We start from the raw sequence: 21,922 nt of genomic DNA, 5'->3' as shown, positions 1-21,922 counted from the left end.
GTACCCTCTGCTCTTTTGACAAGGTAACATCTCCCTAAATAATCACACCCACACTGGCGGTTTAACCACTTCTCCAAGTGTGCTGTCTACTGGGTCAGCTAAGGTCTGATTAAGCTCCATATTCACATAGCCAACTGCTCTTTCTCTTTGGAGAATGAGTATTTAAAAAGCACCCCATCTTTAAATATCTGCCAAAGTAGTCATTCTCTTCTCCCCCATCTACTCCTACAGCAGATCTCTCAGAAATCATGCTGGGGGCGGGGCAGGGAGTGTTGGTCACAGCTTCTGCTGCCAACTTGAGTTGACAGGAATGGCCTGTTGACTGTGTTTGGGTTGAGGGATGAATAATATCCATACAAGGATAAGCCAACTCATGGTACAACCATGGAAGCTCGTGCCCAGGGCCCTCCTTACTCCTCTAGGCTCATCTCTCCTGCACACACTGCCCTCCTTGACTGCCCAACAATCTTCACCCAGCCGGATTCCATTTGCAGTGCTCAGGAACTGGTCCATAGTTTGAGAGTTTTGCTGCTTGTATTAGGACTCTCTGTCTAGGACTCCCTTCCCTACCTGCCCATCTGATAAGTGCCCACTCATTTTTTGAGACCTGCACTGACTATAAATGTCATCGACTGTAAATTTTTCTATAAAGTCTTTTCATATTTCCACGGTGGAAGCAAGGACTCAGTCTTAGCATCTTCCATTGGGCTTTCCTCCAAGGACGTGTGACATGTCTTTGTGAGCAGGGCACCTCATCACAGTGTGTCTGCAGTCCCCAGTACTGACGTTCAGCAGTAGCTAGGGTTTATTCAGCAACCGAAAGGGTACTTACAGACTCCACTAGCACTGCAGTCCCTGAAGAAACATTAAAACCATCCACATGTGAGAAGAAAGCAGGCAAAACTGGTGAGACAGAGTTAATCTTACCCTGAAACAAGCAACTCACACAGATTTAGTAGCCAAGATTACTAAAGCAACAACTTTGTGCAATACTTATCATTTGTTACACACATTTTTAGATTTTATTTTTTTTAGTTTTGTGTCTATGCCACATGTGTGTAGGTGCTGGTGGAAAATGGAAGAAGGTGTTGGATCTCTTGGAACTAGAATTAGGGTGGTTGAGAGCTGCCTGATGTGGGTGCTGGGAACCAAATTCAGTCTTCTGGAAGAGCAGCAAGCCTTATTAAGTACTGAACTAGCTCTCTGGTTTTATTTGTTACATTCTTGTGGATCATATTAAATTTTCTTGATTTAGGATGCTAAAATGATATAAGGCATCACAAAAGTTGTAGACTCATTAAATGTTACTTTGGTTTTTTAAAATTTTTTTAGTTACTTTTTATTATTTAGTGTGTGGGGGCGTACACGCATGTGAATGTCAAGGTGCACGCATGGAATAAGAAGACAATTGGCAGGAGTTGGTTCTCTCCTACCTGTGGATCCCAGGGAGGGAACTCATGTTACCAGGCTGAGCCATCATGCAGTCAGACCATTCTTTGGGACGGGCTGACGCTGTGAGGAAACTTAATGGTCTCTGTCAGTCTTGTTTCCAAACCCCCACTTTTGGAACCCCCAAAGCCGTCACTCTCTAGCCACCTTCAGAAGTCATGTCCTAAACTAACCAGTGTTGAGCAGTTTCAGATTATCCAAACACATATGTGGTGGAGAACCATCAAAATCTTTTAAGCATAAATTGTGCCATTGCAAGTTGATGTTAAAGCTCAGAGAATACATATTTCACTGACAAAAATTCTAGGTCTTCATAATAGAGTCAGCATCTTAATAACAAGGATTTCACTTCAGCAACACCCGAGATTTTGCACTGTACTTTTAACACATCAGACAAAGCTACAATTATATTTATGTTAGGAGTTGCAGTTTGTCAAGTGGCTTATTAGATTTTTCTAAATGCATGTCTGGGTAAATTTTGGTTTATTAAACAATTATAAGTTGTCAGTCACTCTAAAGAGATTTACTTGGAAAGCTGTATAAGAAACACCACAGTAATTGACTGGAGACTAAGAGTTAGTCACCCTTACTTAAGCCAGCCATTTCCACTTTCCGGAGAAATTCAGTGATGGGAAAGGAGATAGGCACCTTAGAGACGGAGTGGGAGGCAAAAAGAATGAGTTTGGGGAAGTTTTAAAATTATGCTCTAGTGAAGAAAAACACGTGAAAATGAAAAGAAAGAAAAAGCTAGTAAGGATTTATGTGTGTGCCTGTGCGCATGCGTGTGTGTGCACGTGAATGAGGAAACTGTCCATAAGTCTGTCTTGGTGCCTGTGTGGAGGCCAGAGGTCCCTGTCTGTCTCTGCCGTCTACCTGGCTCGAGACTGGCACATTGTTGTTCTTTATTGCATACACCAGACTAGCTGACCTTGGAGCTATGGTGAATTCTGCCTGCATCTCCCACCTTGCAGTAGAAGGTCTGGCATCACAGATGCAACACCACATCCCGTTTTCTACAGGATGTGAACTCGGATCCCCATGCTGGCAGCGCCACGCCCCCGTCCTCAAGGATGACAGGTGTCGTTAAAGACACAGCGTGTAGAGAAGAGACACAGTGACTCAGAGGACGTGGTTTCCGTGCCCCTGAGAGGATGTCCCAAAGGGAGTGGTGCCACTGGGACAGCTTCATGTATTACTAGGAGTGAGGCAGAGTATAGTCCCCTTTGTTGGTAAGCTGGTGCTGTGGGGATAGCTTCAGGGATCTTGAGGCAGACTCTCTTGAATGTGTGTGCATGTGTATGCATGTGTGTGCATATATGTGTGTATTCATATGTGTGTTGTATATGTGTATGCTTATGTATATATGATGTATGTATGTATTGTGTGTGTACACATGTGTATGTATGTGTGTATATGTATGTGTAATATGCATATATTAAATATACTAAAAGGAGTTAGCACAGTAAACCTATGAGTTTTTAGAGGCTATTACTAGATGCTGATAAAATATTAACCACTTCAAGTCTATTTTGAGAGTACACTAAGGGACATGTAGAAGATAAAACAGTGCTCTGCAGATTGTTAAAAGTTAGAGAGTAAGCTCTGTGTCAGACTGGCAGTATATTCTCATCTGTCATTCAGGAAGTAACTATGCAAGGGGACATTTGCCAAGTGGAGTGAGGGGTGAGTCGGGCTTATCTGAGGTTGGTTTGGTTTTAGGGTACAGTTGTAACGGAAGGGAGTTTTAGAAATGTCACACAGTGACGCCAGTGGATAGCGTCTGTGCATGAGGCCAAGAACCAGCGACAGCAGCAAACTCACTTGGCACAAGGCATGGTTGAAAAGAACATCACAACACTTACTTCCCTTTCTTAATGGTGTTTCTGCCAAGCAGAGGACCAAGGACTGGATCCACTGTTTCCTTGAGGTTTTCAATTAGGATGACGTCCCCAAAGGTCAGGGCGGTCTCAATGGCGTTTAAAAACCTTAAAGTGCAGTCAGATTAGAGAGAGTAAGATGTAAAGGAGCACAGAAAAATGTTCAAAATTACATCATTAAGTTGTATTTTATGTAGCTATTTGAAATGAACTTAAAGGAAACTTTTATAACACATTATCACACCAGATATTAGGAGTCAAATTTTGAGAAAAAAAAATCCTGTCAAATATAAATGAATTTTCTGGCAATATTCAGTGTTTGAAATAACTATAAGTGACCTAAGTATTATGCATTTACATTTATTCCATTTGCCCATTTAGAATAAATGAACTAAATGACTTTTTTTTTTTTTTTAGCAAACTTTAGACCTGTCTGTGTGTGCATGTGTGTGTGTGCACATACATGTGTAGAGGCCAGAGGTCAACTTTGGTGTTGCTTCTTAGAAGCTATCCACCATGTTGTTTGTGACAAGCTCTCAACGACTTGAAACTTGCTGGCCAGCAGCCCCAGGGCCATGCATGCCTCTCTCTCTCCAGTGCCAGGATTGTAAACCACACCTAGCTTTTTACTGGATACTGGAGATGAAGCTCAAATCCTCAGGCTTGTAGAGCACTCTACTGACTGGGCTATCTCCTCAGCCCTTAGTCTCTACATCTTTAAGTCCTATGAAATGGTAAACTGTCATCTATTGCATGTCTGCTCTCCAAAAGAAAAAAAAATCTCCTATCCAAAGTGATCTCAGCTTAGCAAAGTCTATGTCTCACAGCTGCAGCAATCCCTTACTTCAGGAAGTGTAAGAGGACAGGGGAGGGCTCCATTCAAGGCCGAATGAAGGCCAGCTGTGAGCTCACAACTTCCTGCTGGTTAAACCCTACAGGACACAGTGACATGGCATCTAAGCAGACTCAACTTTCACAAATGACCAGTGGAGCTAGTCTAGGAAGAACCTGTAGCCATGTTGAAATGCACTCAGGGCAGTGACTCCAAGTATTGATAGCCTACAAGCACAATTCTGTTGCCATATACCCAACACTCCACGGAAGGAACATATCACATTTCCATTCTTAGCCTTAGGAAAGTCATGTATTTTCAATCTCAGATACAATGTTTTTTTTTTTTTTCAAACCCTTAAAATAATTGGATACTACCTAACATGAATGTCTCTCAACAGAAATTCTTTATAAGAAATATGAGCTAGAAAATCAACAAGTAGCACAAACTGTAACGCTGTAACATGGTAGAAAGTCAAAGCTTTGTCAAGATCAGACCCACTTAAGAACAGGGTGGCACAAAGACACCTCCATCAGGACCACATACCCTTTCTGGCCCAAGTGCGTGACTTTCAGGTCAGGCCCATACTTATTCTTGATCCACTTAATTCCCTGTTGCTGAGGGTCTATCATCAAGGGCCAGCGCTCGCAGTGTGTTAGAATGGTGGCATTTTCAGTTGACATCCTGTCATTGGGCAGTCCTTCGTTATTCCAGGTGGCAATTGTAGCATCATCTATCAACGTGGCAATCAAATCCAGGCCTTCTGTTATCGGAATGGAAACCTTTGAAATCAAAGTTGAATGGGATCAACTAGCAGCATGGCAGAGGAGAAAGGCTGATTGTGGCAGACAAGAAAATGAGCCCAAAGCCAAGAGAAAATGAAGCCAAGGGAACACATATGAATTCTCTGCAGACTCCTCAGGGCCAAATGCATCTTGAATTGTGAAATAATGAACACAGACCTTTCAGAATCCTGTCCGCTGTGGACTCAGGATCTAGTTTATTAGCTGCGACCACCTCGGGTCTCTTTCTGGGGTGGGCTAGTGAAGTCTGTCATCTTCACCCAAATGAATAAGACATTTCAGGGACAAAGCCCTGTGCGTCCCATCTCAGCTCTGAACCTCTGCACAGTTCTGGAACTTCTCTGACAGTTCTCCCCAGATTTCCTTAAGACTCTTAGCCTTACAACCCCATCTACTTGTTTTAACCAAAACCTGGATTCACCCTAGCTCAGCAGCTCTCGAATCCAGGCTGTCTATTGCAGTTATATGGGAAGGCCAACAAATCTCTCAACAGGCTCTCCCTCTTTAGCCTCAGTGATTCAGCTTCAATTACTATTCACAGATTTAAGCAGTTTTCTCCAATGTAGTTTTATCCACCATGAGTGTGGGTCAGAGGATCATGACCCAGGAGTTAACTTCATTTAAGGGTTTTCTTAATAAAAATTAAGTAGAGACACTTCATTTTCTGCATACTTCCATCACTGAAAAAGGAATGTGGGAAGGAGTGGTCACCTTTCTTCTCTGTAGGGGGCCCCAACCACTACCCTTCCATCCTCTGCTTAAACGTCAGCTCTGAGGCTAAAACGGTCCAGCTGTGCAATCCTCCATGTATCTCTTTGCCTTATTCATGACTTCCTTCTGGTCCTCTTCTGTTGACAGAGGTTTCTGTCCTTCCCAGTCCCACAGCCATTCAGTCCCAAAGAAACACACAGAGGCTTACATTAATTATAAACAGGTTGGCCTATTAGCTCAGGCTTTTTATTAACTCTTACATCCTTCATTAACCCATAATTTTTGTCTGTGTTAGCCACATGGCTTGGTACCTTTTATCAGTGAGGCATTCTCATCTTACTTCTTCTGTGTCTGGGTTACAACTACAGACTGTGCCTTTCATCTCCCAGAATTCTCCTGTTCTTGTCACCTGGCCTATACTTCCTGCCTGGCTACTGGCCAATCAGCATTTTATTAAACCAGTACAAACGACAAATCTTTACAGGATACAAGACCATTGTCTCATAGCATTCTCACAACTCTCTTTTGTGCTTTCTTTTTTTTTCAAAACACGAACTGTGAATCTGTTTCTTTTAAGGAGGGGGTGTAGGTTTAGTTTGCTAGGCTACTTCCTGCCAATTAGGGTTGCTGGTAATCTTATGGGGACCTAAAGAAAATTTAGGATTATGGTCAAGTTCTGAACTGAAATATTCTATGAGACTTGATCATCTCAGCCAGCAGTCTTGAGGCTGTTCTGGATGTAGAACTCAGAGGAAACTCCATCAGAGGTCCTCTGAAATGTTGGATCATCTGGACCATCCTTTCCTATTGGAGATTTCTCAGGGGTTTTTTCTTAGCCAAACCTGATTTTTCTTAAGCCAGAACAAACTCATAGCCTCTCATTTCCTGTGGAAACAAAAGCTAAACTTCTTCTTCAAAGTAACATATCTTTTGACTTAAATTTTGAAGTCAAGGGCATTTTCAAAATATATGTTGGATTAATCAGCAGCATTTATAATAAAATGTCTTTTAGCAGCTGTTGTTCCTTCGTCAGCCATCAAACAATTTAAAGACATCACAATAACATACACCAGATTCTCTGTATATTTTTCATCTTTACATGACTTTATTTTAAACTCTATTTCTTTTATTTTTATTTTTAATTTCTGAGACAGGGTTTCTTTTTGTATCTTTGGTTGTCCTGGAACTCACTCTGTAGACCAGGCTGTCCTTGAACTCACAGATATCTGGCTGGCTCTGCCTCACAAGTGCTGGGATTAAAGGGGTGTGTCACTACACCCAACTACTCTTTTCAACTTTTCAAGTTTGCTATTAACTCTCAAACGCATGCATAGAAGGAATAAACTCTCCACCCATGCTAGCTGGCATTCTAGGGGAGGCACATGAGCACAGGAAGCTGATAGGTATCCTCCTCCCAAGCTTTTTCTACACGTACCTCTGCATGCATGATGTCATCACATTTCAGTGCAGGACTGAAGTTACTGCCCTAGACCTTAGAATACATAGAACTGGTTCACCACTCATCTGAAAGTTCAGACCCAACCCTCTGACCTGTACCACTCTTCCCTTCCATACACTTTAGCAACCTTAGGACATCCAGCCATTACCCTACTAGGTTTTCTTTTTCACCATATAGTCCAATAGCAATAAGTATTCACAATATCATGGAGCCATCCCCACTTCCATCTGCAGAGCATTCTCATCTTCCCAAGCTGAACCTCATTCTATTCAGAAATCCCATCCTCTTTACCCCAGTTCCAGCATTTACTACTTTTGCCTGTCATTATGTTTTTTTTTTTTTTTGTTTTTTTTTTTGTTTTTTTTGTTTTTTTTTTTGTTTTTTTTGGTTTTTCGAGACAGGGTTTCTCTGTGGTTTTGGAGCCTATCCTGGAACTAGCTCTTGTAGACCAGGCTGGTCTCGAACTCACAGAGATCCGCCTGCCTCTGCCTCCCAAGTGCTGGGATTAAAGGCGTGCGCCACCACCGCCCGGCTTGCCTGTCATTATGAATCTGACTTCTCTGTCTTGTGCAAGTGGATTCATATAGTATCTGTTCTCATGCCTAGCTCTTTTCAGTCAGAATCTTGGCTGCCAGGCTTATCCATGCTGAATCACAAATCAGATTTCCTGTTTTATGTTGAGTCATAATCTATTGTATCATGGAAAAAAAAACCCTACCTACCTGTCTCTGAACACCAGGGCTGCTTCCTCTCCTTGGCTAGCATCAGCAATGAGCATGCAAACATCGGCCTGAGTCTTTGCTTTTATGTCTTTGGGGTATATATTCATGAGTATGGCTATAAAGTCACAGCTGTAACTATATACTTCATTTTGAGGTACATTACTATATTTTATCTACTTTCCGCAAAACTAAGGTTTCTAGCCAGTCTAAAATATAGTGCTCATACTTTAATTTCCTTCTGCCATTCCCATGGATTCCCTGCCTCCTTCAGTTCTGGCTCTCTGCCTGAAAACTTTGTGCCTGGCTGGATTCAGTGTCCCCTATCTTTTCAAGTCATTCCTGGACTTTGAGTATTGCTGATGCAAGCTTCATCACAGTGATTATTGTCATGATAAATAAAGACTTCTGTTCCCTTGAAGACTTCCTATGTCAGGTTAAAATTCAAACCACTCTCCCTGGTGGAAGATGGAGGTGGGAGGGGGGATGGTGTAGAGATGTTGTTATGGTTTTGGTTATGGTCCCTTTAAGAGACAAGCCACGCCCATTCCCTCCCCCATCCGCTGAGGCAGGCTGATCTTCAGCTTCTGGCCTGAGCTCACTCTTTTCCATCTTCCTCTAGGAGAGGCAGCTTCGCTTCTGCCTCTCTCCCCACTTCTCCGCTTCCCCCCTTCTGTCTCTTTTTCCTCTTCTCTCTCTCTCTCTCTCTCTCTCTCTCTCTCTCTCTCTGCCCTCCCTTCCCCCTCCCCCTCCATAACCACCTGAATAAATATTCAACCTCAGTCTGCAAGTTATGTCTATCCATGTCTCTGTCTTTTGCCCGCCCACCATGTGTCTCCCTGCCTGGGACCAGCCACTGCTTAGGGACCGGCAGCCATCTCTGCCTGGGACTGGCTGCTCCCAGGGCCCGCTGTCTGCCACCACATGGCCCACTACCACCATTTGGGACCTACAGCATTTCTGCTGCATACTGTCACCAGGGACCTTGCAGCATTTTTTAAAAAAATTATAAAAGATGTTAAAACATGTGCTCTTGTGAGTTTCTACCAATCCTCTCCACTCTGCTCTACAATGTCATTCATATAACAAAATTAATGGGAGGTGGGGTGGGAGACACATCACACTCCCATACCAGAATGATGCATCTATGTTTCCCTTTAACGTCTAAAATTTAAATCCTTAAACGACCTGTAACACTTCTGGGTTTACTTCCTAGCACTGCAAAATAAGCAAGAACCATGCTAAAGGAGAAAGGCATGCTGGAAGATGGGGTTGTTATCTTATCTAGTATCCGGGATGACCTTAACTGAACAAAGAGTTGTTGGGAGGGAGACAGAGGAGGGAAGGCCTGAGGCTGAAACACCTGAGAGGTCAAGAGGTGGCTACAGTGATCAAAGCAGAAGAGGAAGAAAATCAAAGTGGGATCAAGTAAGACAATAGACAGCCCTGTGAGGCTTTGAAGCCTGCTAGAATTGTAGAATATCTGGAGTGCAATGGATTCAGGGGATTTAAGAAGAAAATAGACTTTCAGTTTTGAAAGTCAAGACTGGGTATGTTCAGAGGCAATTTAAGGGACAAACAACATATTAAAGACTTGGGGGAAGATATTTGGTGGCTCTTATAACAATTTAAGAGAATACGATGGCTGAAAGCACCCCGATTCTCAGAATATTGTGAATGACTGCTCCCTGACTTGAACTGTTACTATATCCTCCTCTACCTGAGGACAGCAATAAGGACTGAAATGAATGTGGCAAGGCAGACAATGATTACAACCACCCTTATGCTTGGGCCTTTGCATACACAAGGGTTAACTCTGGCTATGGCCCTCCAAGGGCAAACAATGCCTCAGTTATTGGCATCCAACAAGGAAAAAAGGAATGAAGAATGACAAATATCTCAACTTTATGTTAAAAGGCTTTTTTTGTTTTGTTTTGTTTTTTTGTTTGTTTGTTTGTTTTGGTTTTTCGAGACAAGGTTTCTCTGTAGCTTTGGTGCCTGTCCCGGAACTAGCTCTTGTAGACCAGGCTGGCCTCAAACTCCCAGAGATCTGCCTGCCTCTGCCTTCCAAGTGCTGGGATTAAAGGCGTGCGCCACCACTGCCTGGCCTATGTTAAAAGTTTGTTGTTGATGCTTTGAAAAGAGCAAAAGAGCTGTTTCCTCTTGCCTTTATTGTACATTATATGGATGATATTTTGCTTTCTACAAAATAATAATAATAATAATGATAAGCTAAAGAATTTGTTTTAAACATAAAAATTGGATTAACTTTAAATTTGTATGCCTTACTTAAAAATTAACTTTTTTGTTTAATACTTTAGCATTGGCTTTTGCTATTTTATACCCCTGTGAAAAGGTTAAAAACTGACAATACTCCTGCATATACTGCCAAATCTTTTCATGAATTTTGGCGACAGTATGCTATAACCCACATCACAAGCATTCCATATAATAGCCCTCAGGGTCCATCTGTTAGCATCCAGGCACCTTGGCCCTGCCCCTTGGGAACCTGGCACAGTTCTTCAGGCCCTGTGCCTTGCATCACACTTGCCAGCATGGCCAACAGTAACCTGTTCCTTTAAGAGACAAGCCTCACCTACTCCTGCTCTCTTCTGGCCATTCTTCTGAAGAGGCAAGCAGGTCTTTGCCTCTCTCGCGCTCATCTTTCTGTCCTGTGTTGTCATCCCTGTCACCTCCCCTTGTCACCCTCCCCCTCTCCCTTTTCCCCATGGAACAAGCTAACTGTCCTGCATGGTAAATCATAGCACAATCTTTTAAGAGCTAATGAACAACTTAAACATAATTTACAAATAAAGAAAGGTGAGTGAGGTAGTATGAATACTCTGCACAATATTATATCTTCTATTTTACATAACATTTGGGCAAGGATAAAGAACATTTTAAGATCCCTCTGAAAAAATTCAGGGTCACCGTTCTTTGTAGAGATGTCATGTCTGGCCAATTGAGTGGCCCAGCTCCAGTAAGCCACTGGAGATGGGGATGTGTGTGTTTTGTCCTCACGGAAGCTAGGATACCTGAAAGACTGATGCAATCTGTGGAAGAGATACAAAGAAGTTCCAAAGTGGCTACAGAGGCTCCATCTGAAGAAATAAAAGGGTATGGAAAAACAGAATCATCAAACCAAAAGAAAAGAACCTCTCTATCAAAATTGACTCAGGACTTAGTGTCTGAAGGAATAACACTGATGAAGTCTAAGGGGAAGCATGTGCCTGCAGAATTGCTGGTTTTGCTGTGTTTCTCTGTTGCAGGCATCTGCTCCTGCTAAGCCATACTGAGCTATGGACCTGGTCCTCCTGTGCGTCACTGTGTTAACTGGGAAGAAAATAGCATTCCTGTTTATGTCAATGACTCAGATATTGGGTGCCCCCACTGCTAATCATATTGTTCCCACAAAATGGTTATTACATGACAATTTAAATATTGATAGCCCAGGCTTACACAGCAACAAAACACCCTTTTTTTTTTTTGGACTTTGTCCTGGAACTCACTCTGTAGGACAGGCTGGCCTTGAATTCACAAAGATCCACCTACTGCTTCCTGAGTTCTGGGATTAAAGGCATGTACCAGTACCGCCTGGCACATGACAAAATACTAACTAGTCAATATTCAAAGTTAGATAAATTACCTTCCTCCAAAGTTCTATTTCAGAATTCATTGTTATGGTTATTCCCACAGAGTTAAAAACAGATAACAGTCCAGCTTTTACTAGTAGAAATTTTAAGAAATGCTGGTAACAATGACAAACTCAACACATCACTGGAATTCCACAATCCACAGGATCAAACATTTGTAGAACATACCCAGTCCACCCTTAAGAAACAACCTTTAGGAAATAAAAACGGGGAATACTTGCTGAGATTACCTTACTAACTTTAATTTTTTTTTTTTAATTTGCCCCACTGGGAACCTATTACTTGAGCTTCCTGGCATCTTCAGGATGCTCAACCTATATGCAGCCACTGCCCTGTCCCATATGGTATAAAAACTTAGATCACTGGGTACCAGAATAAGACGTTTCCTAAGTAGTTGTCTGAAATTTCCAGACAAGGACTAGAAGAGGGGTTTCTGATGCCTTGTGGGGCATGGATCTTTGTTCCTGATTTTACAGCATGCTTGCGTCTAGATTTGTACTTATGCCTGTTCATGCTTATCTTAGGATGCCAATGGCTCCAAACAAGAATGAATATCCTAAAATTTAGAAAATAAAAAGGGGGAAATATTGAAACATGGTCAGAAGAATGGTTCGTGGTGAACAATGCCTTGGGGAGCTGTGAGAGGCAGAGGGCCTTTTACTTCAGGTGCATCTTGTTCCCTGGACTGTTCTTGGGCGTGATTTCATGCCGCCTATCTATGACAAATATTTACATTCAATTTATAAGACATGTTTACTCTTGTTGGATGTCAGAATATAGCAACAGAACCCAATCTGGTCAGGGTGCCCTGGATATGGCCTTTTCCTTGCTTTCATGCGTTTCCAGATAGAATCCATACTATGTTCCAGGTGATTGTGTTTAAACTGGTCTTTCCTGAGAAAGTTCTGGGAATGGCTGCTGATGTGGGATTTCCCTCTGTATGTTGTGAATATGTTTTATTACCATCAATTAATAAAGAAGTTCCTTTGGCCTATGGGCAGGGCAGAATATAGCAAGGTGAAAAATCCCAGAAAAGAAAGAGAAGGAAAGAAGGTGGACTCAGGAAGATGCCGTGTAGCTGCCACAGTAGAAGGATGTCAGAACCTTACCAGTAAGCCACAGTCTTGTGGAGATATACAGACTAACAGAAATGGGTTACTTTAAGATGTAAGATTTAGTTCATAAGAAGCCTGAGTTAGTAGACAGCACTGGAATTAATAATTAATATAGATTTTTGTGTGATTATTTGGGTCTGGGCAGCCAAAGTGCAGTCTCTGTTTACAAATGGTGCTCACTGTCTGGCATGAATCCATGTAAGACCTAAAAAAGCTTAAAGGAAAAAAAAAAAGAGGGCTTCTATACCTACAAAAATGGAGTTTCTTGGTAGCCATATATTTTCGGATAGACTCTGCTGGTGGTGATCAGAGGCATGGCTCAGTGCAGTTCCTTTAAGAGAAGGCTTCCTGACTCAGCATTGGCAGCAAAAACTGTGGCTCCTTTAAGAAACAGCTTCATAGTTCATGTTGGTGGCACAAATGGCTCTGCCTCTTTGGGGAGGTCCTGTTATGGGGCCCTTGAATGGGGTTTGTGGGCAGTGTGCTGCAAGTTACTCGGTGGCAGCATGGGCCAACTGCTTTCCAGAGTTATGGTGGTGAGCACGGCTCCCAGAACTGAAGGTAAACAGACCTCTGCCCTGTTGGAAGCTGAGAAGGGTGGAATCAGCAGCCAAAGTGGCTGCTCTGGTCCTAGCCATGCCTGCCTCACAGTGTACAACAGCTATTGAAAGAGGAGTACAGACACACAATAAAGAGATTCAGACAGAAATAAACCTCTGAACAAGTCATAGTGTGTTTAAAAATGGGTATAGGCAGTTATAGAAAGATATAGTTTTAAAAAAATAAAACAAAGTTGGTATGGGAGAATTGTCTGTATTCTGTCAGTCATGTTTTAAATAAATGCTGATTGGCCAGGCAGGAAGTATAGGTGGGTCAACCACACAGGAAGTAGAGGCAGAGAAAAGAGAACAGGAGAATTCTGGGAAGCAGGAAGCTCCCTTTCCACACTCCTGCCAGATCACCAAAGAAGCAGGATGTGACCTACTCCTCTGAGAAAGGTACTGAGCCATGTGACTAACATAGATAAGAAGAATGGGTTAATATAAGCTACAAGAGTTAATAAGTACCCTGAGCTAATGGGTCAATCAGTTATAACCTAATGTAGACTCTCTGCATGATTTTCTTTGGGGCTTGCTGTCTGTGGGGTACCGGGCAGGACAGAAACCCCAACAAGCAGGCCCTCATGTTACACAAAGTCTTTAAAGAGGCAGTAAAAGTAATATTAAAAAGCCACATAAAGATGGAAAATACACAGGGAGTTTGGATTATGCACACTACTGTGTTTTATTTGAGCTTTTGACTGTTAATGAGTTATCTGCAGAGAGACATTATGTGAGTGCTGCTAAGTTAAACATATATATAATTTTAAAGGTATCTTGACTTCAAAATTTGAGTCTAGGGATATGTTACTTTGGAAAAGAGTTTCTGATTTTGCTTCCACAAAAGACGAGAACCTATGAATTCCTTCCAAGTTAATATGATTTGATAGAACAGCCCCAAGTAAGGGTCTCTGTGGACCCTAAAAATACTTTGTCCAACAAACAGTAGGAAGCAGTTTGGAGAAAACTACAAATTCCTAAAATAATTGTCTATAAATGTTTATTTTCATTTTAAAAGTGTTGGTCACACTCAATTTCTAAAAAAAAAAACTGAGGATATGCTATAGAGATGAATACTTTACATTGGTATAAATCTTGGTCTATAGATACAGATTTAAGGTCAATTTTGTTACACTATGTATATGTATATTTCTACTCTTGTTTAAGGTATTATGTTTATACAGTTCATTTAAAAATGTAATGTAGGGCTGGAGAGATGGCTCAGTGGTTAAGAGCATTGCCTGTTCTTCCAAAGGTCCTGAGTTCAAATCCCAGCAACCACATGGTGGCTCACAACCATCTGTAATGGGGTCTGATGCCCTCTTCTGGCCTGCAGACAGAATATTGTATACATAATAAATAAATATTAAAAAAAAATAAAAAAAATAAAAATGTAATGTATCATTAAAATTATGGATTAGTAGATAATCATCTATAATAGTTAGGTTTTTGTGCTGTAGATGTTAAATAACTCTTTGCTTGATTTTGAACACTAATCTAGTCCCATTTACTGTGTCCCCTGCAGAAGGACTTTGTTGTAATTATGTAGTTTTAGAATATATTTTAATGTCTTGAAGGACAAAGGTCTGTTATAGTTCTATTTTAAAATTATTTTGGCTGTTTTAAAAACATATCCTGTGCTGGGTGGTGGCAGGGCACGCCTTTAATCCTAGTACTTAGGAGGCAGAAGCAGGTGGATCTCTGTGAGTTCCAGGCCAGTCTGGTCTACCAAATGAGTTCTAGGATAGCCAAGACTACACAGAGAAACCCTCGAAAAAAAAAACAAAACCAAAACCAACCAACCAAATAATCTTCAGGCAAGCTTTATTTATTAAAACACAAATAATATGATACTATAGTATCTAGATTATATATTAAAATAGTATGTATCATTCAGACTATGTATATTTCTGAAAACATGAAAGACAACCAACTCTCAATGTTCAGAGAAGAGTCTTTTCCAAAGTTACCTTAATAATGTCTAGGTCATCAATAAAAATTCATTTTTTCCTAGTAGTTCCTGTATTTCTCCTTAGTATAGAGGAGTGCTGTGTATCTCCTGCCTGTCTTTGGGTGCTCTAGACATTCTGCTGGACACAAACCAGTTATCAAGTGAGTGTGACTTGTGGCAATCATGACACTATAATCCAAGCATGTCCTTTATCAATGACCTAGGCATTATTAAGGTAAATTTGGAAAATGCTTTGCTCTGAACATTGAGAGTCACATTCTTCCTTTAGTTTAACTATTACCAGACATGAGTGGGAGAAGAGGCCACTCCATTGAGTGTCTGCCTCTGCTTGCACAGTGATGCACTGTGACTTATAAAACACCAAAGATACCAAGTTATGATGACTGAAAACAGCATGGGGTTTTTTGGGGAGAATCTCAGGGTCACAAATAAATATGTCCTCTGTGGAAATTAATACAGGTGTAGTAAATATCACCAGGAAATTGTCATTTTGCTTCGGTCATATATTTGAGATGTTAATTCGGACAAGTCAATCAATTTTAGAATTTTTATGATCTGTTAAGAACAGTTCACATTTCATGGAATCCCAGATTTAGTATTAAATGGGAAAAATACAACTCAACTAACTTGGAAGTTTATAGAACCATAAATGACATCAGATTAAAGACTATTTAAACCTAATGTGGAAAGGGCAAGTTTCTAGTGTAGAAAGCATAAAATGTTTTGGCACCGTAAGTCCATACTCTCAGCACAAGCCCAAAGTGAACAGTTCTACCAGGAAGCCAGTGCCCAGTGCTTTGGTGTCAGAGCTGAATTTCCTCATCATTTTGAAAATAGAAGTTCTTTACTAATAACTACAAGTGCAGAGAGAACCATTGAGGAGAGGGTGCCTGTCAGCCTGCAGTAGTTACAGAATGACTTGGACAAATACAGGGAGACTCTAGCATAGAGAAGACAAGACAAAAAAAAAAAAAATAAAAAGAAAAGAGAGGGACAGACAACCAGATAACGGACACTTTAGAAACTCACAATGCCCTAAAAATTGGACAAAGTCAGATTGTTGGTGATATTTAAAGACCAACCTAGAAATTTAGAGAATAACACACATAGTCTCATGTAAGAAGTATCTTCAATTTAAAGCAAGTTATGAGATTATAGGTGTGCGACATAATTTAGTTTCAGTGGGAATTTTTGTGCACCTTTAACGATGAGCTTTCCCTGAAACACTGATTTCATTGAAATTGCAGAGTTTCCCTTGGCCTGTACTTAAGTTGTGGAAACAACCACTGTGGAAGCTGAGGTGTAACTGCCTGGTGGGGAACACTAATGCACAGAGGGCTGAGGATGTCTTGACACCCCAGAAAAGGGTGAGTAAGTAAACAGGGAGGCCATTCCATCAATCACAACAGCAGTGCCACAAGAAGACCGTGGTCTCAACGTCAGATGGACTGACTTCCTGCTCAAATGGGAGTCATTTAAAATCCCTGCTTCTCTGTTTTCTCAGCCACACACAGGAGATCTTAAACCACAGGATTTCAAATATTTCAGCTCTTTGATTTTATGTCACCTATGGATTTCAGCATTCAAATTTATGGTGAGCTTTTAAAAAAATGTCATTTTACAAAATACTGTACGTTAATTTGAAATAAATCTTGAAAAATCTTTAATAAATATCAATATTAGTAAGAAAACAAAACACTTCATGCTACTCAATACTTTAACAATCTGGTTTTGTTTCCAATTGTCTTGCGAAATATACCCTCAAACCGCGGAGTCTAAACACTTTCACCTCCAGGAACAAATCACCATTAAAATGAGATAAACAAACAAGATGTTAAAGACATCATTACAAAGCTACAAAGGTAGCTGGCACACACAGGCCACTGATGTCATTTATTTACAACATTTTCCCCATCATGTCGACAGAGCGAAGGATGACCTCACCTGCTGAAGAAAGGGAACCCACTTGCAGTCCACCAGTTCCCGGCGATACTGTCTTGTGAAGGACCCGACGTAAGACACAAATGCCGCCGTCAGCAGCATATCTCCACACAGTGTCTTCTCTTGAGTTTCGAAGGACTTAATGGACTGACCCCATCGAATCTTCTCTGACTGAAGGATAAAATTACCCATGTGTAATTACAGGGTGAGCATCAACTCGGCAAGTGCCTAATGCAGTTACCTGACAAGACAGTTCAAGGCTGTGACCTCCGTACCAGCTCCGGGAGAACGGAGCAGAACTGGGTGGAGTGGCTGCTATAACCTTTCGCATGTCTGAAACCCATCATCACCACACAATTCTCCCACTCTCTCCAGCCAAGTTCAGCACCATGTGACATGAGCTCGGTCACATCTTGTTTTCTCTGCTGCACTAACTCTTTAATCGTGATTGGGGTCCTTCTTAATGGGTCAATCAACTGCTGGCCTGTTCCTCTGGGAGAACAGGCCTAAGACTTGCTGCTACAAGTAAATGCTGTTAGGATTTATTTTTTAAATAAAGACATCTCACTCTATAATCCTGGCTGGCTTCCAGTTTCTATGCTTCTGCCTCAGTCTCTCAAGTGCTAGCTGTGCTAGCACCATGCTCAACTGTTAAAATCCTGTTAGCAGCCTGGCTGGTCTCTATATTTACTGCCCCCCCCTTTTTTTGGCAATAACACCTTACCGCTTTAACCAAGGTTTTTTGGTTTTTTTTTTTTTTTCTTAATATACTGGCTATGGGCTGACAGACAAAGAAAACTGTCAAACATTATTCATGTTAATTAAAACATAAAGCTTAAAAGCCATTTATTTTGAATTCTGTTAATTAAAGGATGATTCCAGTAGTAACCAAATTCAGGCCATTTTTCTAATATAATCATTAAATCAGCGGCGGGAGCTCTGAGCCATTGTAACTGATGGGAAGCCGGGTCTAGCCAACTTCAATGACAATACGCTAGAAACCGTTTTGACATCCTTCTATCTAGTGGGCTGGTCATTTAAATCTGATTTACAGGTTAAGTATGTCGAGCCCTTTATATTGGATTTGTATAAAACTGCAATAAATATGTATGGATTGCCTGAACCGCAAGATACTCCACTAATTTACTTCATTTTGAGGCATGTGGAAAATTAACATTCTAAGAACGTGAACATGAATAGGAGCTAAAGTAATCAACAATTTCATACTATATGGAAAGAGAATCCTAGGAGTTTCCTCTTCCCTCTAGGAAAAAAAAAAAAAAAAAAAAAAAACAAAGCCACAGGAAACATGACTGACACATGACACAGAAAACTAGAACCATAATAGTCCCGGCCGGATGGAGGGTCCCTGGAGCTGTTCTGCTCTACATCACCATTCCAGCTGCAGTGCACAGACAGGAGGTCCAGCTCTCTAGTCCTCTTTCCAGAATTCCTTACTTTCACTGGGCGGGTGGCGCACGCCTTTAATCCCAGCACTCGGGAGGCAGAGGCAGGCGGATCTCTGTGAGTTTGAGGCCAGCCTGATCTACAGAGCTAGTGCCAGGATAGGCTCCAGAGCTACAGAGAAACCCTGTCTCGAAAAACAAAACAGAACAAAAAGAACTAGAATTCCTTTTATTCCTTCCTCAGCCACAAACAATCCATGCTCAGTGGGACTCTCACCCACCTGCCTCCATCTTTGTAGTCTCTGCTTTGTAAGTGTTAGTAAAGTGTGCCCACTTCATTCTCCAAAACACCTCTGGACTTGAGATTACTAAACACAGACTTATTGGCTGTTGAGATCGTCAATAATTTCATTTCAGCACCCCAGCCGCATAAATCATTACTGACACTGGCTAACAAGGGTTTAAGAGTTGGAACATGTCACGTAATAAATTTCTGGACAGTTAAAAATCACTATAATTTTATTCTAATGCATTATAGATTGCCTGTAATGTCATCCCGGCTGGGGTGACCCATCTCTAATTTTGAACAGCTGTTCAGCTGGGGAGTTAGTTAATGATTAAATATAAATTGCCTGATTTATTAGTCTGAACGGCCGAGCTTCCAGGTCAATGCTATATAGACAAAATCATCAGTCTTGATGCTTTTCAGAAGTTAACTGTCTCCTGTTCTAGTCAGAAAGAATTTATCCTCAACGGAAAAGATCTGACATGTTCAATTAATCCTTCAAAAATATTTTTTTTTCCTATTTAACAACACACAAGCTTCGCCCCCCACCCCTTTATTGTCCGAAACAGCGTGAGTCCAGGCTTTGGGGCTATCCCTGCACAGTAAAGATAGTGGGAAAGTCCTGCTTCCACCACGCTAGAATCTCTATGGTAGAATCAGAAGCAGTCTGATTACATGACATTTTTTCTAGTGTCCCTCACAAATGGGAAACACTGTAGCTACTTAAGTCTTCCTTCATGAAGTGGAAGCAGCTATAAGAACTAAAAATCCCAATTTCTCAAGCGATATGAGAAGAACGGGTCTTCAAAGAACACTTTTTTTTTTTTTTAAGCAAAAGAGACTCTGACAACTTATTCATTCAACAAATATCTACTAATGACATTGGCTCTGGGTACTAGTCTCTCTGCCGGGACCAAATGGTTCAAAATACGTAAGGCTCCTTTCTGCTGCTTAAAAGTTTGTTTTATATTTGGCATAAAAGAAACACACCAAAAGTATGCACCCCTTCTCCAACAAGACTCTGGAACATTGTGGAAGATGGGGCAGAGAGACTGTAAGAGCCAGATGTTAGAGAGGACCCAGGCCAGACATGACCAGATGCTTGTACTTTGGAACTCACAGGAGCTGTGGTTGCCAATAGGAGCCTGTACAAGACCCAGCCAATCAGAGTTGCAGCACGGACAGAGGAAGGACTCGCTAGATTCCGCCCCATCTGAAGAGTTTTTGGCAGGTGAGCTACTGAGAGAGAAGAGGCAGCTTTCTTCATTAGCATGGTTCACGGTAGGCTGCTCATGGTCCACTGAATGGCCCTACACCTGTGCACGTATGGGTAGTTCCAATTAGACTTGTGGATAATAAAACAAAAAGAAGAGGAAGAGGAAGAACACAAGCAATTGGGAGGGTATGGAAAAAGGTCTTGGAGGAGTTGGAGTATATGTGACCTAAATACATTGCCATTCATATATGAGGTTGCCAAAATTAAAAAAAAAAATGTACCTACGCATGTATAGACATACATACCATGGGACACTATGAGAAAGTGCAATACAGAGAAAGCAGAAAGTACCATAGAGTGGGGTGTGTGTGTATGTGTGTGTGAGCTTGAGTAGGGAAAGCTAAGTATACTGTTATATCAAGGTTTGAGCCCTACATGCTGAAGAGATCTTTTGACAAAGAATTAAGGGGGTCAGCCACCTGTTAGATGGAACCAGGCAGGTCGTGTGAAGGAAAAGTCCGAAAGCCACAGGACGACAGTGAGGAGGACCAAGAAGGCAATGGAAATGGCAGCAAGGGATGTAGAGGCATCCAGGGAGACAAATCACTTAAGCTTTTGGGTGGTCCTTCGGGCAAGGTGGTTAGCTATTGGAGTGCTGGGGTAAAGTGTTAGCATGGGCTGACCGAGCCGTCAAATCACTTAAGCTTTTGGGTGGTCCTTCGGGCAGGGTGGTTAGCTATTGGAGTGCTGGGGTAAAGTGTTAACATGGGCTGACCGAGCCGTCAAACTGCCTCCCGACTGCCAAGGAGAGAAACAGATCTCAGGGATTCAAGCATAGTCCAGGGAGACGCTGGTGATGTGGGGCAGCAGGAGGGTGAGAGACACCGTGACAGTGAAGGGGCTTTCAAGGTAGAAGCACCGATTATATAATCAGTGGACTGTTTGTGAGATGCTTCAAAGAGCCCATCTACAACTTAAAGCCTTTGGCCAGAAGCGGAGAGGAGAGGCTGGGACTGAGAGTGGAGGCAGTTGGGCCCTGTGCTTGTTCGCTGTAACACGGGCTCCAGAGGCTCACTCATGGGCTACAGTTGCAACAAGCTGAAATTGGATTTTAGAAAACAGTCTAAACCTGGTGTGGTGGCTCATGCTTGTACTATCAGTACTTCGGAAGCTGATGCAGAAGCCAGCCTCAGTTACACTGTGAGTGTCAGCCTGGCGTTGGCTACAGAGATAGGCATACTCAAAAGCAAATGTGGGGAAGGGGGACGGGGGAGCAGAGTCCTAAGAAATCAGGACACTATGTACTCCCCTTTCTCACACCTCCCTTTACATGCTAAGAGAATCTGGTTTTGAATAAGATGACCAAGTGTCCAACCCCTCACCACGCAGACTGTGGTTGGGTGAGCCAATAATAATCCCTAACTTTCTAGCTGGTTTTGCAGGCAGGAGGGATCATGTTAGTTCTGTAAAGACATTTAACTGGGAGTCTGCTGGACCACCATCCAGGAACCAGGTATTTTATGAAAGAGGAAATCCCAGAGGGCCAATACCCTCCTGAAACTATAGAGCCTATCCTGGGGAAGTGTGCAAGGCAACAGACCGTACACTGGAGCAGCTGTCTTGGGGCAGGAGGCAAAAAGCATGAGGGTCACTGCCCATGTACCAGATATGGAGAAGTATGGCAAGAGAGAAGGGGCACCGCACTAATCGCCTTAGTGGGCACAGCATTGTTTACCCTTGGCAATTTAAAATATGTGCGTAAGACAGTATAAACCAGGTTTTCCATCAGCTCCACCTAGGTACACTCCAACGCTACTGCTGTAGACATCCCAGCTAACAGGGCCACGTGATTCTTTCCCTACGCATTTTCAGTTGGCATACTTT

The 21,922-nt window shown here is 41.9% G+C and overlaps 1 protein-coding gene across 2 annotated transcripts in view; it reads right to left on the bottom strand.

Moving 5' to 3' along the window:
• Dnah11 (dynein axonemal heavy chain 11) overlaps nucleotides 1-21,922 on the bottom strand; it is a 312,765-nt gene that overhangs the window by 75,652 nt on the left and 215,191 nt on the right. Inside the window, exons 63-65 of one of the 2 annotated variants that reach the window (XM_057782825.1) lie at nucleotides 17,134-17,297; nucleotides 4,705-4,940; nucleotides 3,312-3,434 (exon numbers count right to left, since the gene is read on the bottom strand). In XM_057782825.1, coding sequence (XP_057638808.1) covers nucleotides 3,312-3,434; nucleotides 4,705-4,940; nucleotides 17,134-17,297 — 523 coding nt within the window. Of the gene's footprint in view, nucleotides 1-3,311; nucleotides 3,435-4,704; nucleotides 4,941-17,133; nucleotides 17,302-21,922 lie in introns of both variants that reach the window. The other variant, XM_057782826.1, reaches the window with a different exon arrangement.

This window comes from Chionomys nivalis, chromosome 10, assembly GCF_950005125.1.
Source record: "Chionomys nivalis chromosome 10, mChiNiv1.1, whole genome shotgun sequence".
Taxonomy (NCBI): Eukaryota; Metazoa; Chordata; class Mammalia; order Rodentia; family Cricetidae; genus Chionomys; species Chionomys nivalis.
The sequence above is the reverse complement of the archived record's forward strand: the minus strand, read 5'-3'. Positions and strand labels throughout refer to the sequence as shown.